General features: G+C 37.1%; 1 protein-coding gene across 2 annotated transcripts in view; it reads right to left on the minus strand.

Annotated features, from left to right (window-relative positions):
• The window catches only part of ZNF385B (zinc finger protein 385B), a 146,058-nt gene that overhangs the window by 116,666 nt on the left and 9,509 nt on the right, over window positions 1-19,883 (minus strand). Inside the window, exon 1 of one of the 2 annotated variants that reach the window (XM_036858812.1) lies at window positions 18,329-18,439. The exons of the other annotated variant lie outside the window; for it this stretch is intronic. Coding sequence (XP_036714707.1) covers window positions 18,329-18,335 — 7 coding nt within the window. The 5' untranslated portion in view covers window positions 18,336-18,439. Of the gene's footprint in view, window positions 1-18,328; window positions 18,440-19,883 lie in introns of those variants that run through there. 2 annotated transcript variants of the gene reach the window in all.

Here is a 19,883-nt window from a genome sequence, read left to right on the forward strand (position 1 = left end):
CAAATCGCCAAAATGCCATAGAAAATAAGGTTTATAATGAAGTTTGACAGTCACTTGATAAAAAGTATAGCATTATTATTAGATCCATCTTACTTACCTTTTACACAGACCTGTATCCTTATGAACCAAAAGGAATGATTTTTAAAATCATTTCTTTACTGTAATGATCTTAAAGATTGATAACAAAGTCTTTCCCCAGGATAAATGGGCAAATACAAATGAACAAAATGAGGGTACTTTAATAGCAGTACTACCCCTGCCTAGATTAAGGGATTTGAATCCTACACATAAACCTCAATTTACAGTGGGGGGAACATAGCTACACCATAATCTATTCAGGGAAAAACAGAACCGCACCTTTTTGTGGATAAAATACAGACCAAAACTGACACAAATTGGACACACAGCACTGTCCTTGTTCAGAACATGGTACAATAAAAGGAACTTTTCTGTTTATCCTTCTCAAAATTGTTAGGAGTTCTCTTAGTGCAAACAACAAAGCAGAAAGTCCATGGAAGCAGAATCTAAACTATTTCTGTTTGGCTCTGAGCAAGGTATTTATCTGTTTCATCCTGCACAAGGACCAGAGTGGACTGAAAAATATCCCCAAGTAAACAACGGTAAAATCTGCTGGGTAACCATGAAAATACAAACCACCGAAACACTTGCATTATAGTCACATTAATTATCGCTACTTATAGGAAAAGACCATTAAAAGCCACAAAACCTATAAACAAACCAGATGGGAGCAATGCTAAAAGGAGCTAATCTAAAGCCATGCTTGCACACAGAGGAAATTACATCTTCACATGGCATAAACCATTAACATTTATATGCACAGATACAATGAACTATCGTCTTCTCTTATGGTTCCGAAGAGTTGGGTAAGGATGGAGGACTGAGTGGGAGGCAGGTTGATAGGACAGAAAGGGGTTTTGCCCAAGGAGGTCTTTGCTTCACTTGCTCTCTCCTTCCTTCCTTCTTAAACTTCTCTACAGCCCTGTCTTCTGAGATACGTCTCTCCTGCCCTCCTCTGGCCTCTCTGATCAAGTTGCTCTGTCTCTGGGGCCTGCTCTTCCTCTTCTGGTTCTGTGGATGTGGATGTTTGGGCTCCACCATTGGTTTTTTGCTGGTGGCCCTCTACATCCCCTCCCTGGGTCATCTCTGCCACTCAGGGCACTGTCTCTGCCAACAGCTGCTACTCAGAGCCCGGCCTCCGCCCCAAGTCTCAGTTCTGTATATCCAGATACCCGCTGGCTATTGCCAACTGGATGCCCCATAACCACCTCTAGAACCAAACTTATTGGGGCTGAGAGATATTACTCTGAAATGGGAGAGGATGAAGTTACTCATCCTAAAGGAATATCCTGAGATAATAAAAGACCTGTTTAGAAGAGGAAGAGAGCCAGTGCCAAAGAGTAAGAAAAGAAAATCATTAATATTTCTTATAAACCTTCACTGAACAAGCATTATATACTTTCACAATACTTGTAACCATCTGAATACAAATTAAGCTTAACAGTATTTGAACTTTAAGTTCAAATGAAGGATGGCCGTTTGTTCTGTTGAGTTTGCTTCGCTCCTCACCAAATGTTAAAACCAGATTGAGACACAGAAGTAGAAATGCTGGTTATTTGGAATTCTCCTTGGCCTCCAAGCACTGCTCCTTTTCTATGCAAAGTGGAAAAGCTTTCAAAGGCCACTTGTCTGGGAGTGAGGCTCCAATGTGGCAGCTGATTCTGCCCCCATCTTAAATGCATAAAGCTAGACCCAGGGGAAAAATGCCAACAACAAAAAAAAAAAAAAAAAAAAAGGAGGAAAGAATTAACATATTTCTCTCCCTACCAGAATATCTGTGTGAAAAATAAGTAGTAATTAGTTATGTCAAAATGCTTGGTGTCATTAAAATAAAAAAGAATTTTTTTAAAGAAATGAAATTGGGTCATTTGTAGAGATGTGGATGAACCTGGAGAGTGTCATACAGAGTGAAGTAAGTCAGAAAGAGAAAAACAAATATCGTATAATAACTCATATATGTGGAATCTAGAAAAATGGTATAGATGATCTTATAATGACAAAGCAGAAATAGAAACACAGATGTAGAGAACAAATGTATGTATACCAAGGGGGAAAGGGGTGTGGTGGGAGGAACTGGGAGACTGGGATTGGCACATATACATTATCGACACTATGTATAAAATAGACAACTGATGGGAACATGCTGTATAGCACAGGGAACTCTACCTAATGCACTGTGGTAACCTAAATGGGAGGGAGTCCAAAAGGGAGGGGATATCTGTATGTGTAAGGCTGACTCATTTTTTTGTGCAGTGGAGGCTAACACAACATTGTAAAGCAACCATACTCCAATAAAAAGTAATAAAAATATAATAAAAATAAGAAATAAAAAAGAATTTTTTTTTAAAGGCGAGGTGTTTATGTTTTTAGATTATATTTTCCACCTAATGCTAATGTAATGCCCCCAGGGTATTTAAAAATTTTGAAGTGCTACATGATTTTCATTGAAAATCTATAAGAATTTTATTGCGGGTTCATTTTTAAAGTAAAAGTTGAAACAATTTGAATTATGATACGTTTGCAGAAAAAACTTGAACTTGATTCTTCCCCTAGAAAACTCCTCTCCTTGTATTCTTCAAGTTAAACGATGGCAACTCTACCATAACACTTGCCTCCTAGCTCTCCTTTTCTTCTCATAGTCACACAACCACCAGCTTCTAGATGTTCAGTCCTCCAATATGAATCCTCCCAAATCATCCCTGACTCTAGTTCATACCCTCACCTCTTCCGTCATTACTGGTCACCTTCACTCCACTTTTATTCTTCTTAGATTCATCTCCCAGGCTGCTGCCAGAACAATATATCAAAAATGCAAATTGAAACACATTACTCTTCTGCTTAAAATCCTTTTTACATTTATCTATATAACAAATATTTGCTGAGGGCCAGGACCTGTGTGTCAGATCAATGCACAATTTTGGGACTGTGGCATGAACAATACCAACAGGGTCTCCATGCCCATGAACCTTTGCCTTCATCATGTGATTTACACTATTATGGCTTAAATGGTCCTCCACAATGAGACCTCTATCATCTGACATTCATTTTTGTACTATCCTTGTCTCATCCCCTGTATACATCATGCTATTTCTCACCTCTGTGATCTCCTCCTACTGACCCTTTGCTCTATTCCTCCCCTTTAATTTATCTATTTCTACCCATTTTTTAAGACAGGGAATCTCTCTTCGGACAACAAAGGCTGGATGAAGTATCCTTCCACTGTGTTCCTGTAACACCTACATTCCACATCACCATACCTACCACATTGTGTTGTAAATAGCTCTATCCACAATCATTTTAGGTACACCTAGTTCTACGCAAATGTTTATTTAACAACTGCCAAACTCAAACATAATGATTTATGTATTTTATAATGATTTCAGAGAAAATTGGTGGCAAAGAAATGTTAATATTACAGTTATAATTTGGAGAAGAGGGCAGGAGGCAGGAGATGTTTGGATCCCGGCTATAATCCCATATCCACGATGGGCTTAAAAAACTCAGGCATTTCAACAAATATAGATTAAATCCAACTGATTGGATCCAGTAATCTATGCTGGACTAGTTCCAGTAATCTCTGCTACCCTAGTATGTTTGCCTTCCTGATCAAGGTATTAATAATTAAGTGTGTGGTAATAAAGACTGGTCCTTTTGCTAGAGAAAAAGGAATTAAGGAAAATCTCTTAATAGATTACTTCAAGCATTCTTCACACAGGACATAAGAAAGAAAGCTGGATATGAAAATATATTGAGGCAGTAGAAACTAATCATTACCTGTAAATGGGCAAATATGACACGGAGAAAAAGGCCTATACCACTGGGCTACTAGAGTAAAAACTAAGACTTTCTTTGAGGACTTCAGAACACTCCATGAGGCAATTAGCAGGCTATCCAGGCCCAGTTGGATTGAAGGGATCTTGTTTTTTAAGGCCAAGATCAGTGGGGAGTAAGCCAAAGCTATCTCAGATGAAATATGAGAACAATTTTTTCCATTTTCACATGCTTCTAGTTCTAATTCGAGCAGATAATCTAAAGTTGATTATATATAAGATACATAGGTTCACAGTGAAACATACAGTTTCTCTAACAACATGCCAAAAGGTAGATGTGACTGTAGCTCCTTTCCATCTGTAAGACCTATGACTGTAACTCTTGAATTACACAGAGCTGGTATCTACTTTAAATAGAAACTCTGTCCATGCTATGTCAGTACATTTCTAGTAGGAAATGTGGCAACTAGACCTGTACTCTTTTATAATTACTAATCTTGGGGGGGGGGAAATCAGGTTAATTTAAGGGTTTATTAAAACCTTATAAGTTGTATAACTTCATATAACAACTATAATTGATTTTTAACATAAGTTTGGAGAATTAGGTTTCAGTATTTTTCATAAACTACTAAAATGAATAGTAGTTCTGTCCACAGTAAGGGAAAAAATAAATAAAATAATTGCTTTGTGGTTTGAACTAAGTCTGTCTTTGTTCAAAAAGTCCCCCAAAACTGGTGGCCATGAATAAATGTCAGTGGGCTTGAATTTCTGTAAGTTTTCTTGGGATGATATATTTAATTCTCATAATGTTTTTAAACTGACATATGTCCATTTTTTCACATTAAGAAACTAATAAGTTTAAAATATGTTTGCTGCTTCGGCAATTACTCATTATTTAATTACATGTTGTTATGTGGCTAGACACCCTAGACATTAATCACTTAATTAGTGACAATACTCTGCATATGGTATATATGTGTGTGCATGTGTGTACATCCATACACACACTGATATATTCTTCATATCATGTTTCTATTTATGTATGTTGCACATTTAAGGATCATAAACTTCCATTCACAAGCTCAAATCCATTTATACATTCATTCAAATATTTCTTAAGCATCTACTATGAACCAGGCCCAGTGTTCATCCTGAGTAAGACATGGTCTCTGCTCTCAAGAAGCTAGTAGGGAAAACATAATGAGCGTATATTACAAGGGCAATGAGTGTGTTATATACAAGGTAATGTGTAACTGTCCTTTTTGAATACATACCACAGATTAAACTGTATCTTAAAACAGTTATACACAAAAACAATAGATCTTAAAACAATTATACACGAAAACAAACTGATATCATAGGTTTATTTATCTTGCCTTCTCAAATCAAAACCATCAGAGAGTGTGTGGCTGTCTGACCATGTGTGTACAGTCACTCTGAGACCATCTACGAGGCATAGAAAGAAAATAATTTTATTCTATCATCCACCTTACTCATCCATGTATTCATAGTTCCTGACCAGATACTGAGAACCATTTAGGATCAGCTCAAGTCATCAGTATCATTAATTCCCAGTCAAGATGATTCAGAATTGACTAACCTATGCAACTAATGGGAGGCAGTTCATTTCAAAGTCATTTATTCTGTTCCTGAAGCCTGAAAGTCACACTGGCCCTTCACTGTTTGTTCAGCTGATCACAGATCAGAGGTAATGACATTTACATTGCTAATAGACTTTGCTCCAACTGTGTTAACTCCTGGTTTGGTGTAGTTTCTTCTACCTGAGGAAAGCTTATTTGACCTCCTGCACGAAACTTTAATTATCTGAATAAGAACATTCCCTTACTTGTACATCCACAAACATGCACACATATTAAATATAGAAATGTATGAAATTCTCTAATTACCTATTCCATATGAGAATCAGGACTGATGTTCAAAACAAATTAAAGTATGTGTTATTAATTTACCCTGACATACACATTAAATTACTTGAAAAATCTGGGCACATTAGGAGAGTACCTTTCAGTCATTGACCTAAGTCTATGTGACAAAGACCTCTTATCTTGGGCTTGTAGAATCAGACTGATAGAAAAAATATATATTTCAATGGATTAAATCCTGGATATCACGGAGAACAGTCACAAATACTTTGACTTTTCTGTATAGCAAATTTCAAGCAGCTAAATCTTTTCTTCTTTAATGTTTCTTTGATCACAATTATTAGCATATATTAACTGTTACTGGTGTGAAATGAAAAACGAGAATTCCAAAACTCAGTTTCCTTTATTAATGAGCACTAAATGACCTCAAACCTAAGCGAGATAACTAAAAATATCCCACTGGCTTGCTTAAAGTATAACTGGTAGAGTTTAAAATACCTGCTAATTGTTAACTGTTTTAATCTATTGCTTGACCAGTCAAGAATAAGCATACACAGACAGATGTTGAGGTGACAATTCAGATGCTCACATCTCAATATAATCCGTGCTATGAATTTAAACACCTATAAACTTGTAAAGTGTTTTGAGATCGGTCAATAGCCTACATAGTTTGCATAATATTTTATCCTAAAGTCTAGTAAAATGTATAAATTTGATTTCAGAGTTAAACTCAATACAGTAGGATTTAATATGTTCTTAAAAATAATAACCAACAATTTTGAACAATTTTCTATGCAGCAGGTGCTATGCTAAGTGATTTCTATGCATTATATAATTTAATTTTCATTAGAACCCTATGAGGTGGACTCTATTATTTCCATGTCACAGAGAAGATTGAGGAATTTTAGTGAGTTAAGTAACTTGCTAACTTACTGTTAATAAGTGACAAAACTTGGATTGAAACCAAACCTTAGTGACTCTAGAGCCAAATTCAAGCTCATATTTTGTCTACTGTGGACCAGAAATGAGGAGGCCTGGAATAAATTCTCAGTGTCAATCAATTATTAGCTCTGAGACCTTAGGTAAATCACTGAATTTCTCCAAACTTCAATTTTCTAATATATAAAATAGAGCCAAGAAAACATTCCAACAATTCTCACAGAGTTACCATGAAGATTCAAGAACTAATGTAAGCAAGAAAACTGTTCTTTGTAGAGTGCTTTATAAATATCATTTTATTGTATTGCAATATCTTAACGTTTGATAACTCCAAAAGCATTTTGTGAGGCCAAAAAACATTAAACCAGATATCTCATTAGAGAGAGAGACTTTAGGAAGCTTCTAGAACAATCTTTTCTTCTACTCTAGGAAATTTTAGGTAGATTACCCAGGATGGCACAGGGCAAGTATTAGAAAAAACATTCACCCTTTGTGGGTACCATGATAAATAAAAGGGAGAGTAGTGTTATGAACTGATATTCGTATTCTCCCAAAATTCATACGTTTAAGCCTTAATCCCCGATGTGACTGTAGTTGGAGATAGGGCCTGTGAGGAGGTGATAGTTAAATGAAGTCATAACGATGGGGCCATAATCCAGTAGGGCTGATGCCCTTATAAGAAGGTGTAAACACCAGAGCACTATCTCTTTGTAAGGACACAGAGAGAAGGCAACTACTCACAAGCCAGGAAGAGAGTTCTCACCAGAAACTTCATCTGTGGGAACCTTGATCTTGGACTTCCTAGTCTCCAGAACTGTGAGAGATAAAGGTCTGTTGTTTAACTGGCCGGGTCTATGGCATTTTGTTATGGCAGCCCAAGCTGACTACTATGATCAGTATCATGTTCATCCTTCCTACTGCCAACGTCACCTAAAGAGCAGGGCCAACTGAGTCCTGTCCAGCTACCAGCAGGATAGCAGTGTGGTCTGATAGATCACATGAGGTGCTGACAACCTACAGTTGGGGTCCATGAATGTAAGAATGTCCTAGGCAAGTTTAGCATGAATGGGGCTCTGTATAAACAAAACTGAACAAAACTGTCCAAGTTCAGCAGGTTAAAGTAAATATCCTCAGGAAAGCAATCAAACCAAACCAATAGAAAAAAGGAAAAAAGGTCCTAAAGATGCAGTCCCACATCTGTAAGTATAAATTATTGCAGAAAGTTTAAAACTGAATCCATGCAAAGAATAGATAGTAGAAAAATTCTGATTAACAAAACTATAGCTGAGCAAACAAAAGAATTTCTACATTAAAAATAAGTAACATAATTCACTTTGTATCTTCCTTTTTCCACCAGAGCACAGTTCCTAAATTAATCTACCGGAGCTTCCTGAGCTAGAAGGAAAGCTAGCGGAAGCCATTACATATAAAAACAAGTACACTTTGAAATATTAATTCTGCAGCGTATTTTCCTTAGGATGAATATAAATCTTATTTCTTGGGAGTTGTGTCTTAATTTATAAGAAGATAAGCAAGTTTTCAAATGCAAACATAGCTTCCCAGGAAGGTCTATGCTAAGTTCTGACTGATGTAAAAGTCATAGTTGATAAAATGTTGTCACCTACCTTCTCCTTTTACACTAATCCTCTTTGAGATGATTTGAAGAGAATATCATTTGGGGAGCATTTGCCTCAGAGTGTAAGGCACTATTCCGGGTGCTTATGGCAGGCTCTGCTAGTTTTCGTGCCAGTCTCCACAAAACCAGAGGTATTAGTTTGGCCAAATTGCTTCCCAGCTAAAGAAAACATTTCCAAGCTTCTACTGCAGCTATCTGGGGTCACATGACTAGGTTCTGGCCAATAAGATATAAGTGGAAGTGATAACTTCTGGGTCATGCCCTTAGAAGGAAAGATGTGTTTCCTTTAGATTTTCTCTTTCCTGCGACCTGGAATGTGGAAGTGCAGGTGAGTTGAACGTGTTGGGGGAAAAAAAAAGAAATGCAGACCAGAGGTGGCTAAGCAACAAGATGGAGTAGCTTGAGCTTCCAAAAAGCTGTTATACTATTCCTGGGTTGTTAGGTGAGATAGAAACAAGAGTCTAGCTTGTGAGAGCCACTGTATTCTTGAGCATTTGTTACAGTAATCTATCCTGTATTTCATTAGTAGAGGACTGTACATATACCTTGTGAGGCATCACTGTCTCAGTTTTACTAGAGATTGAGGCTTAGAGAGATTTAAAACCTTCCTTATAATCACATAGGTATTAAGCGGTGAGGCTAGGGTTTTAATCAAGTGCCTTTCCCATTATACCCTTTTTTATACTAATAGAGAGAAAATTACTAATTTATAGAAAATTACTACTGTGCCACTTTCTAACACCTGATCTATTAATCTCACAGGATTATAAAATTGCTTCAGTTTCCTTGAATTAGAATCAGTGCCACAAACCCCTATTTTTCTAATAAAGTACCTGACAGTCAGTTACCAACTCCTCCAGGACCTATCCCTCTTTATACAAAATGTTCCATTAGGAAAATTATGGAGAAAAAGTATCCTGATTCTCCTGGACTGTGCAATGGAGGGCTAATCAGAATGCCCTAATAATTTACAAAATAATACATTGGAAAATCACAATGACTCAGCAACAGATCAGAGGGATTTTTGGTGTGCGCTTTCTTCCGTAGTACTATCCTTAGGTTAACACATAAATTTGTTCTCAGAAGGCAACGTATGTGCATTCATTCAACACTTAAAAAATATTTATTGAGTGCCTACTCTATGTCAGGTAGTTCTTTAGATATTGGGGAGACAGCAAAAGAACAAACTAGACAAAGTCCCTGCATGCTTGGAAAATATACTCAAGTGCATATACTGTAGATAATGTCCTACACAAATAAATGTAACAGGCTTTCAATGTGTGTCAGTAATTTGTATTTTTAAAATAAACTTTCTGTTTTGGAATATATTTGACTTTACAGAAAAATTACAAAGATAATACAGAGAGTTCTCACATACTCCTCACCCAGTTTCCTCTAATGTGAACATCTTATATTATCATGGTACATTTGTCAAAATTGAGAAACCAATATTGGTACATTTCTATTAACAAAAGTCCAGACTTTATTCATATTGTACTAATGTCCTTTCCCTGTCCAGGATACAATCCCAGAATACCACATTATACTTACTCATCAAGCTTCCTTAGTCTCCTCTAGGCCCTGACAGTTTCTCAGTTGTTCTTTTTTTATCTTGACCTTGAAAAGTTTGAGGGGTACCGGTATTTTGTAAATATCCCTCAATTTGGGTTTATTTAAATGCTTTTCTCATGGTTGGACTGAAGTTACGAGTTTTTTGAAAGAATACCACAGAGGTAAAGTGCCCTTTTCATCACTTCATACAAAGGAATAGATGATAGTGATGACTTATTACTGGTGATGTTAACCCTGATCTCCAAGGATGCCTAGGTCTGTTTATTAGAGAATGGTATTTAGAAATCCAGATCTGGATATTGGGTGTGCTCAATGCTACTGGGATGTCATTGTTTGCACCCTCTTCTTAGTAAGTCATGTGATTTTAAAAATTAAATAATTTCTGAATGTCAGAACTGATGAGCTCCATTTCCATAAGTCTGCATCAAAAAATAGTAAACTTATCTGGGAATACATACATATATGTGTATACACACACACACACACACACACACACACACACACATTTGGAGGTGGTAAAATAATGTTAGGTATAAAACGATAAAATGAATTCTTTAAATGTTACATTTCTGTCCTTTAAATTCTAAGATGCTAGGTCTTAAGGAATGTACACATGAACACACTGTAGCAGAAATGTGTTTTGGAAGGCTCCTTAAAAGAAAGAGAGCATGACCTTCTTCAACCTGCCCTCCAGTCTGCTGCCTGGCGAACAGAAGTGGTGATTGGAGCTCTAGTAGGCGTTTTGAGTACCAGGGCCATATTTAGGACTGGCAAAGTGTTGAGCTAGAAAGAGCCTGGTTTCCTCAGTGAAGTTCTGGGGGCATAATACAAATCCTGGATTGCAGACCTCCAGACTTCTATCGTGTGGGAGAATAATAAACTATCTCCATAAACAATTATTATCAGAACTCTGTTTCTGAGTCGAGTGCAATTCCTAACTAATATAGGTAGTTTGGAGAAGAGGCAGAAGTATTTTCTATAACAAGTACTTTATTTTAGTCCATGTAATCATCAAAACAACACTATGCTTATAGGTGAGAAAATTAAAGATTAGTGACACTAATATAATTCTTAGGTTTACACAGCTCAATATTGAAACTAAGCCAGAGTTTAAACCAAACCCTATTTTCCCAGCACAACATGCTAAAATGTCTTGCTTAGAGTAGGTACCTAGAACTATGTCAGTTACTAGCAATGGGTACATATACATTATTATATCTCACTGAACACGTAATACAGGACAACATTTAAATAAGTAAAATCATGTATATTTAAATATGCAATGAAATGGAAACATGAATCCATAGTTTGAGCCCACCTACTGCTCTCCATGATCAGACTTCAAACAGTAGAAGTGGCATCAAGGCCACTTTAGAAGTATAACCTCAGAACCGATTATGTATGTAGTTTTTCAGTCCACATATGTAGGTTTTCTCTCTGGGCTCGAATGGGATACCATTCAAACCATCCATCAATCTGTCCACCCACTTATGCACTCATATTAACTGAGCATCTACTATATGCCAAGCAACCAATATACCTACTAGTTCCTGTATATACAATGTCGAGTAAGACACAGTTCCTATTCTCCAAAAGCTTATAGTTTAGTGACAGAAATAGAAAAATAAATAGTACACAATTACAACAGAATAGGGTTTCTCAGTCTCAGCACTAATGACATTTTGTACCGAATGATTCTTTGCTGTGGGAGCTGCACATCGCAGGATATTTAGCAGCATCCTGGCTTCTACTCACGGGCTGCTGGTAGCACCCCAACACTTTGTTACCACCAAGTGTCTCTAGACATTGTCAAATGCCCCCTAGGGACAAAAATTACCCTGCTACTTCCTACTTCCTCCCACCCCAAATGACAACTGCTATAATAGAGTATAAGCCACCATAAAACTACAAAAGTTGGGTATTTAACAATGGAGCCCCGGGGTCAGAACAGTTTTCTGGAGGAAGTAACTTTTTCACAGAGGCTCGAACGTCCACTAAAATTCAGCCAGATAAAGTAAAGGATTGTATGTGTGTATCTGTTTTTATGTGCATCAAGAAGGCCTTCTAAGCATCTGCAAAGACTCAGAGTTTATAAAGAGTACAATATATATCTGGGAGAATAAAAGTGGTTTAGCTTGCTTAGAGTGGGGAGGTATGCATGAGAAGAAAGTATGAAAAGGTACATATGCATGCAGAAGAATGCAGGGGTCTAGTCATGACAGGATGAGAGATTGTAATCAGAAAAGGCAAACATTTGGGGAAGAAGGAGTTCAGTTTTGGATGAGTTAAATTTGAGTTGCCTGAGGGACAACAAACCAAGTGAAGATGTTCAAAAGAAAGTTAGATTTCTGTTTCTGGAACATAAGGACATGACTGAGGCCAAAGAATAGACACTATCTACATACAGAAGCCATATGTGTAGATGAAATGACCCAGGGAGAATGTAGAGTTCCAGGAAGGAGGAGCCCACAGACCTGACAGTGGCAAAATGGACAGATGTGAGTGAAAACAAGGGTGATCATGATGTCACAGAGGGAAAATGAGATAATTTCATAAACATGACATAAAGATCAAGTAGGATAAGGAGTGAGACACTCCACTGGAGTTGGCAATCGGGAAGACATGGTGGCCTTTGTGAGAGCCAAGTTATTGGTGTGTTCTTACAGGGAGATGGAGTGAATGGGATGGGATCAACGAGAAACACTCTCAAGAAAGTTGCATGGTAGGGTAAGTGACAAACGCACCCAGAGTCAAAAAAAAAAAAATCAAATTGAAGGCGGGTGGGGATGGGTAATAGGAATTTTAAGCATGAGTTCTGACTTCAGGTTAGCTGTGGATGCTGCTTACAGGCTCTGTTCTTGCTTCTGGCTCTCTGAGTCTCCTGGGTATTTATATTAAGCTATCTCATAGAATTTCTGAATGTAAGCACAACTGGACTGTTTTGCCTCTTCACAATATGCCACATGATTCAGGGTGACTTAACAGTACCCATTTACTTGTCAATAGTATGTCTTCTGAATAAAGAATCAAGTTTTTATACCTGACTCATTCGGCACTAACATTATTCAGTTCCCTTCAAAAACACAATGATTCTAATAGTTTAAAAGCAAGAATTTCAAAACAATAAGCCATTTTATCAAGCTCTAAAAATATACTTATTTAAGTGTGTTTATGAAAATCTTCCCTTGAGTCTTGAATAATTGACTCATGGGAGGCTGAAGCTGAAAGGTATGATAGAGACCTTCCTCTTCTTTCTTCACCCCTCATCCATTCAGTGATTTTAGACAAATCACTTCCCTCATGTCTTACAGTTCTTTCCCTTCCACTCCATAGCCACTACTCTCACCTTCATTACCTCTCCCCTGTGCCTCTGTAATAACCTCCTAACTTGAGTTCTTGCTTCTAATCTTTGCTCTCTCCAAGTCTTTGCCATACTTTGATAGAGTGGTCTTCCTAGAACACATATATGAACCTTTGACAAACTCTACTTGGAACTGTGTCATGGCTTCTCACAAAAATCCGGAATTGTGTGTCACGGGAAGCCTTTTCCATCTGTTCCAGCCAGCACTTGCATGTTTCATTTCATACTTATATTCCATCCATACAGGACCTTTATTAGGTCCTGAGGCTTTATGCTGACTTAGTCCTACAGGCCTGTGCTCTTACACCATCTATCCCTTGTTCATCTAGAGAATAATACTCAAATTCAGTTCAAGCATCTTCTCTGTAAAGTCTCTGTCAATCTCCCTTCCTTCACCTAAACCCAGATAGGACTAATTACTCCTCTTTGGTGCCCCGCCCCAACACAAAAAATTTATACCGTATATAAATATCTGTAATAGTATCAAAACCACTTTACTACAAGATGCAGAATAAGTATTTGATAAAATTCAACATCCATTCATGATAAAAACTCTTACCAAAGTGGGTATAGAGGGAATATATTGCAACATAACAAAAGCCATTTATGACAAACCCACAGCCAAAATAATACTCAATGATGAAAAGCTGAGAGCCTTCTCCCTAAAATCTGGAACAAGACAAGAATGCTCACTCTCACTATTTCTATTCAACATAGTACTGGAAGTCCTAGCCACAGCAATCAGAAAAGAAAAAGAAATAAAAGGTATCCAAATTGGAAGGGAAGAGTTAAAACTGCCATCATATACAGATGACATGATACTATATATAGAAAACCCTAAAGACTCCACACAAAAACTACTAGAACTGATAAATGAATTCAGCAAGTTAGCGGGATACAAGATTAACATAAATCTGAAATCTGTTGCATTTCAGAACAGAAATCTGTTGCATTTCTTTACAATAACAATGAAATATCAGAAAGGGAAATTAAAAAAAAACAATCCTTTAAAAATCACATAAAAAATAATTAGGAATAAATCTGACCAAGGAGGTGAAATACTTATATGCTGAGAACTGTAAAACGTTGATAAAGGAAATTGAAGATGATTCAAAGAAATGGAAGGATATCCCATGCTCTTGGATTAGAAGAATTAATATTGTTAAAATGGCTGTACTACCCAAAGCAATCTACAGATTTAATGTGGTCACTATCAAATTAGCCCTGACATTTTTCACAGAACTAGAACAAATAATCCTAATGTTCATATGGAACCATAAAACAACCAGAACTGCCAAAGCAATCCTGAGGAAAAAGAACAAACCAGGAGGCATAACCCTCCCAGACTTCAGACATACTACAAAGCTACAGTAATCAAAACAGTGTGGTATTGGCACAAAAACAGACATATGGATCAATGGAACAGAATAGAGAGTCCAGAAATAAACCCACCCACCTAAGGTCAATTAATCTTTGACAAAGGAGGCAAGAATATATAATGGGGAAAAGACAGTCTCTTCAGCAAGTGGTGGTGGGAAAGCTGGACAGCTGCATGTAAATCAATGAAGTTAGAACACTCCCTCACACCATACAAAAAAATAAACTCAAAATGGCTTAAAGACTTAAATATAAGACATGATACCATAAAACTCCTAGAAGAGAACATAGGCAAAACATTCTCCGACATTAATTGTACCAGCGTTTTCTTAGGTCAGTCTCCCAAGGCAAGAGAAATAAAAGCAAAATTTTAAAAATGGGACCTAATCAAACTTAGAAGCTTTTGCACAGCAAAGGAAACCATCAACAAAACAAAAAGACAACCTACAGACTGGGAGAAAAATTTGCAAATAATGTGACTGACAAGGGCTTAATTTCCAAAATATACAAACAGCCCATACAATTCAATAACAACAACAAAAAACAACCCAGTCAAAAAATGGGCAGAAGAGTTAAATAGATATTTCTCCAAAGAAGACATATAGATGGCCAATAGGCACATGAAAAGATGCTCAACATCATTAATTATTAGAGAAACACAAATCAAAACTATAATGAGGTACCACCTCACACCGGTCAGAATGGCCATCATTAAAAGTCTACAAATAACAAATGCTGGAGAGGGTGTGGAGAAAAGGGAACCCTCCTACTCTGTTGGTGGGAATGTAAATTGCTGCAGCCACTATGGAAAACAGTAGAGAGGTTCCTTAAAAAATGAAAAATAATAGAGTTGCCATATAGTCCAGCAATCCCACTCCTGGGCATCCACTCAGAGAATACCATAATTTGAAAAGATACATATACCCCAATGTTCATAGCAACACTATTTACAATAGCCAAGACATAGAAGCCACCTAAATATCCATCGACAGATGAATGGATAAAGATGCGGTATATATACACAATGGAATACTGCTCAGTCATAAAAAAGAATGAAATAATGCCATTTGCAGCAACATGGATGAACCTAGAGGTTACCATACTAAATGAAGTAAGTCATAAAGAGAAAGACAAATACCATATGATATCACTTATATGTGGAATCTAAAATATGGCACAATATGAACTTATTTACAAAACAGAAACAGACTCATAGACATAGAAAACAAACTTATGGTTACCAAAGGGGGAAGGGGGTGGGGGAGGGATAAGTCAGGAGTTTGGGATTAGCAGACACAAACTATGTATAAATTATGTTTATATACAAACTATATAAAAACTGCATTTATCTATGTATAAAATAGATAAACAACAAGGTCCTACTGTGTAGCACAGGGAACTGTATTCAATATCCTGTAATAAACCATAGTGGAAAAGAATATGAAAAAAATATATATATATATAACTGAATCACTTTGCTGTACAACAGAAACTAATACAACATGGTAAATCAACTATACTTCAGTTAAAAAAAAAAACCACTTTATTACACACATTAGTTTTTACGGGTGTCTCTCCTATTAACTCTCAGTTCCTTGAAGATGAGGCTGCTTTTTACTTTTTTAATGCTTAAGTGAAACATGGCACATATTCGAAGCTCAGTAAATATCTGTTGAATGAATTTAGTCCAAGGTCTATTACTGTCAATGAGGAGATAGGTCCAGAAAATTTATATGACTTAACCCTGATCTAAAATGATTGGCTGAGCGGGGAACAGACATTCTAGATGTTGCCAGACTTTAAACTAGGGCTCTCAGTATACACTGGGACTCCACCTCATCTGTTTGAAAAGAAAGCACGCAGAGCCCAAATTTATAGGTTGTTAACTTGGTTGAACAAAGTTTTTTTTAATTTTTTTAAAATTAATTAATTAATTAATTAATTAATTAATTTATGGCTGTGTTGCATCTTCATTGCTGTGTGAGGGCTTTCTCCAGTTGTGGCAAGTGGAGGCCACTCTTCATCGCAGTGAACAAAGTTTTAATATGAAATATTTGAGTGAATATTTGACGAGAAAATAGTACTCCTTTCAGGTTGAGAGACAAAAGTGGGACAAATAATTTTAAAATGAAGTATTTTTGTCTCACCTTCTTTCCTACTCTCTGCCCCTTCTACCTGGTTGACCAGTTAGCATTATATTTTCCAAGTGTTCAGAATCCCTAAGTACATACCAGCTGAAGACAAATTGTTATCCCACTCTTCTTGCTGACAGAAGAAAAAAAAGTCTGTCTTAGATTAAGAATTTACTATAAGTAGTTCATACTTAAATAATCAATAGTAGGTTGAAATTGTTTTTGTTTGTTTTCACTATTTAAAGGTGAGTATCAAAAAGAGAGAGTAATAAATTCTAGGCTTCCTTAGAATTATATGATTACATTGCCTTATATGAGGAGACTAAGTTTGTGTTAGATTACAACATTTTTTTTCTAAATGACCACGAAGATAACTAGCTTGTCCTTTTCACTCATGATCACAAATAAAACAGAACATTTAACTGGTGAATGTTTTATTTGGAATGCTTTAATAGTTCTTAGTATATAACATTAATATGTAATGGCCCTAAAGAGTCCATTAAAACTCTGCACAACAAGCTGCATTTTAATAATGCAGAGACGATGTGAGATGGAAGCCAATTTCTGCCGTTTAGGTAACATAAGCAAAAAACAATTTCCTGAAAGAGCTAAAGTTTATAAGTAAAAGACAGTTAAAATGAACATGTCCTGGGCTTCCCTGGTGGCGCAGTGGTTGAGAATCTGCCTGCCAATGCAGGGGACACGGGTTCGAGCCCTGGTCTGGGAAGATCCCACATGCCGCGGAGCAACTAGGCCCGTGAGCCACAACTCCTGAGCCTGTGCGTCTGGAGCCTGTGCTCCGCAACAAGAGAGGCCGCGATAGTGAGAGGCCCGCGCACCGCGATTAAGAGTGGCCCCCGCTTGCCGCAACTAGAGAAAGCCCTCGTACAGAAACGAAGACCCAACACAGCCAAAAATAAATAAATAAATAAATAAATAAATAAATAAATAAAATTAAAAAAAAAAAAAAAAGCTAGGAACATGACTTTAAAAAAAATAAAAAATGAACATGTCCTACAGATGGCAGAACTTAACATTGGCCCCAAAAGCACAGGAAAAGAGAAGATTAAAAAAATTCTTCCAAACCCAGGTTTCTTTCAAGTCTTCTGCTCAAAAGAGGATCAAGGGTACTAATGAATATTCAACTTCTAGTTTCTTCTAATAATAAATTCCATTTCAAAATCTATGAAGTAAAACAAACTTGCCCTATGTTTAGGTTCTTTCAAAAGATAAAGTGGTCTTTCATATCTCTGTGGTAGTCGATGGGCCTTGAATATGAAAAGACTTGACATACCCAGGTGAGGTCAAAAGCTGGGTGCCATGTTGCCAATGCCAGCTTCTAACCGCCACTGGAAAGGTGAACGCTTTGCAGGCCCTTTTCTCTGGATCAGCAACACTTCTGATATAAAGAAATCTTGTTCTGCTTGAGCAGATGTTCATTTCAAAGAGGAAGAATGAATAAGGAAGATGATTTTTCTCATCTCTGTATTGAACATCCCACAAGTCAAGACCCAGTCCTGCCATCACTCCTCATGCAAGCAGAGAGGTAAGGGGTGGTATTTGAGTTCTGTCAGACTTACCCACCATGATTGCTTAAATCATCTTCCAATTTAGTCTCTCTCTCTTGGGAAGGAGCCTGAGGCCATGAAAACCACTCATTCATCACCTGCCACACCACAGTGATTCTCTGAGCAGACATCCTGGGCTGGCATAATTTGCTTGACAGCCCTGAGGTCAGCTTGCCTAGTGACTGAAGAATCTTTTCTTTTCCATCTTCAAATATTATAGTGCACTGTCCTTTGTGTACATGGACGATGTTCCTGACCCACCATCAGTGGTGGTGAATCTGAAAAGCAAAATGTGATGACACAGTAGGGCTGAGCTTGAGGGCTATACAAGGAAAGAAAATGTCACAAAATGACAGAACTCTTGAAAAACCCTGCCCAGCACTGCACAGAAAGCTCTGCATTAGTCTGCACCTTAGGCTTTTAGAACCCCACACTTTCAGCCACTGTGGTATTTTTTCGTATTTTGGTCTTAGTTTTCAGGAAATTTTCTATTATCTGAAACAATTTCATATGTTGACTGGTACCCCCTATATTTAAGGGACAAAGAAGCATTAAATAATAATCATACTCAAGCACCTTGGGGAGAATTCAGGAAGACATGTCAGCTTTCATTTTGAATTTTCTTGTTACTTGTTAGTTTGCCTCTCAGACTTAATGCCAGGAGGAATAAAAACCATCATTACTCTCTAGCTGCCAAAATGGCATACATGAAGTGAATAGGGGGCTTAATTCTGGTCTAACTGGCTCAATTTCTGCTTGTATCAGCAGAGGGCCCAGCACTGAGAGATCCAGCTTCTGGTCCATTCTCCCATCAAATCCAAACCAGGTAAAGCTGCCCAAATACACACATTCCACAGGGAAAAGAGGAGTAAGGAAGAGAACAAAAGAAGATTAAGGAAAGGGAGAGCATGTATATACATTTCTAAAGGGGCTAACTGGGAAACTGTATTGGCATTTCTTTAATCCATAGCAATTTCCTGCACACCAGAAAGGGAGAAATAGCAGTTCTCTTCCACCCCAGTCAAGCCCAGATTATATGTCTATTTCCTATTTGTGTATTTCCACTGAAACTGAACGATACATGGAGAGTGTTTTCTATAGGGTCCCAGAATTTAGAAATAATAAACCAAGGCTCACTTTACCTTACTAGCTCTGTGAATAAAAAGAAAAATGTCACTGAGACACCATCAGTTTAGTCACTGGAATGCAAGCACATTTAGAATTGTGAAACTGTCCCATTTCAGTGATAGGAACTGATTCCTATGGAAAGCTATGTAATGGGTCAATTTGAAAAAAAGGATGTTATTGTGATGTGAATATTTATAGCTAGTGTGAAACCTAGTGTTGATCTGCTGATTTTTCTTTTGTGAGGCACATCTAATTGTAGTCAGATATCCAATTCAGCGTTCATTAATCTCTCATCACAAGTAAAAAAATTCTAAAGGGGGTAAATTTAGCACAGTATAGTGGAAAGCACGTGTTTATTTAATTTTTTTAAGATTTTATTTATTTATTTTTTGGCTGCATTGGGTCTTCGTTGCTGTGCGCGGGCTTCCTCTAGTTGAGG

This window comes from Balaenoptera musculus, chromosome 7 (assembly GCF_009873245.2).
Source record: "Balaenoptera musculus isolate JJ_BM4_2016_0621 chromosome 7, mBalMus1.pri.v3, whole genome shotgun sequence".
NCBI lineage: Eukaryota > Metazoa > Chordata > Mammalia > Artiodactyla > Balaenopteridae > Balaenoptera > Balaenoptera musculus.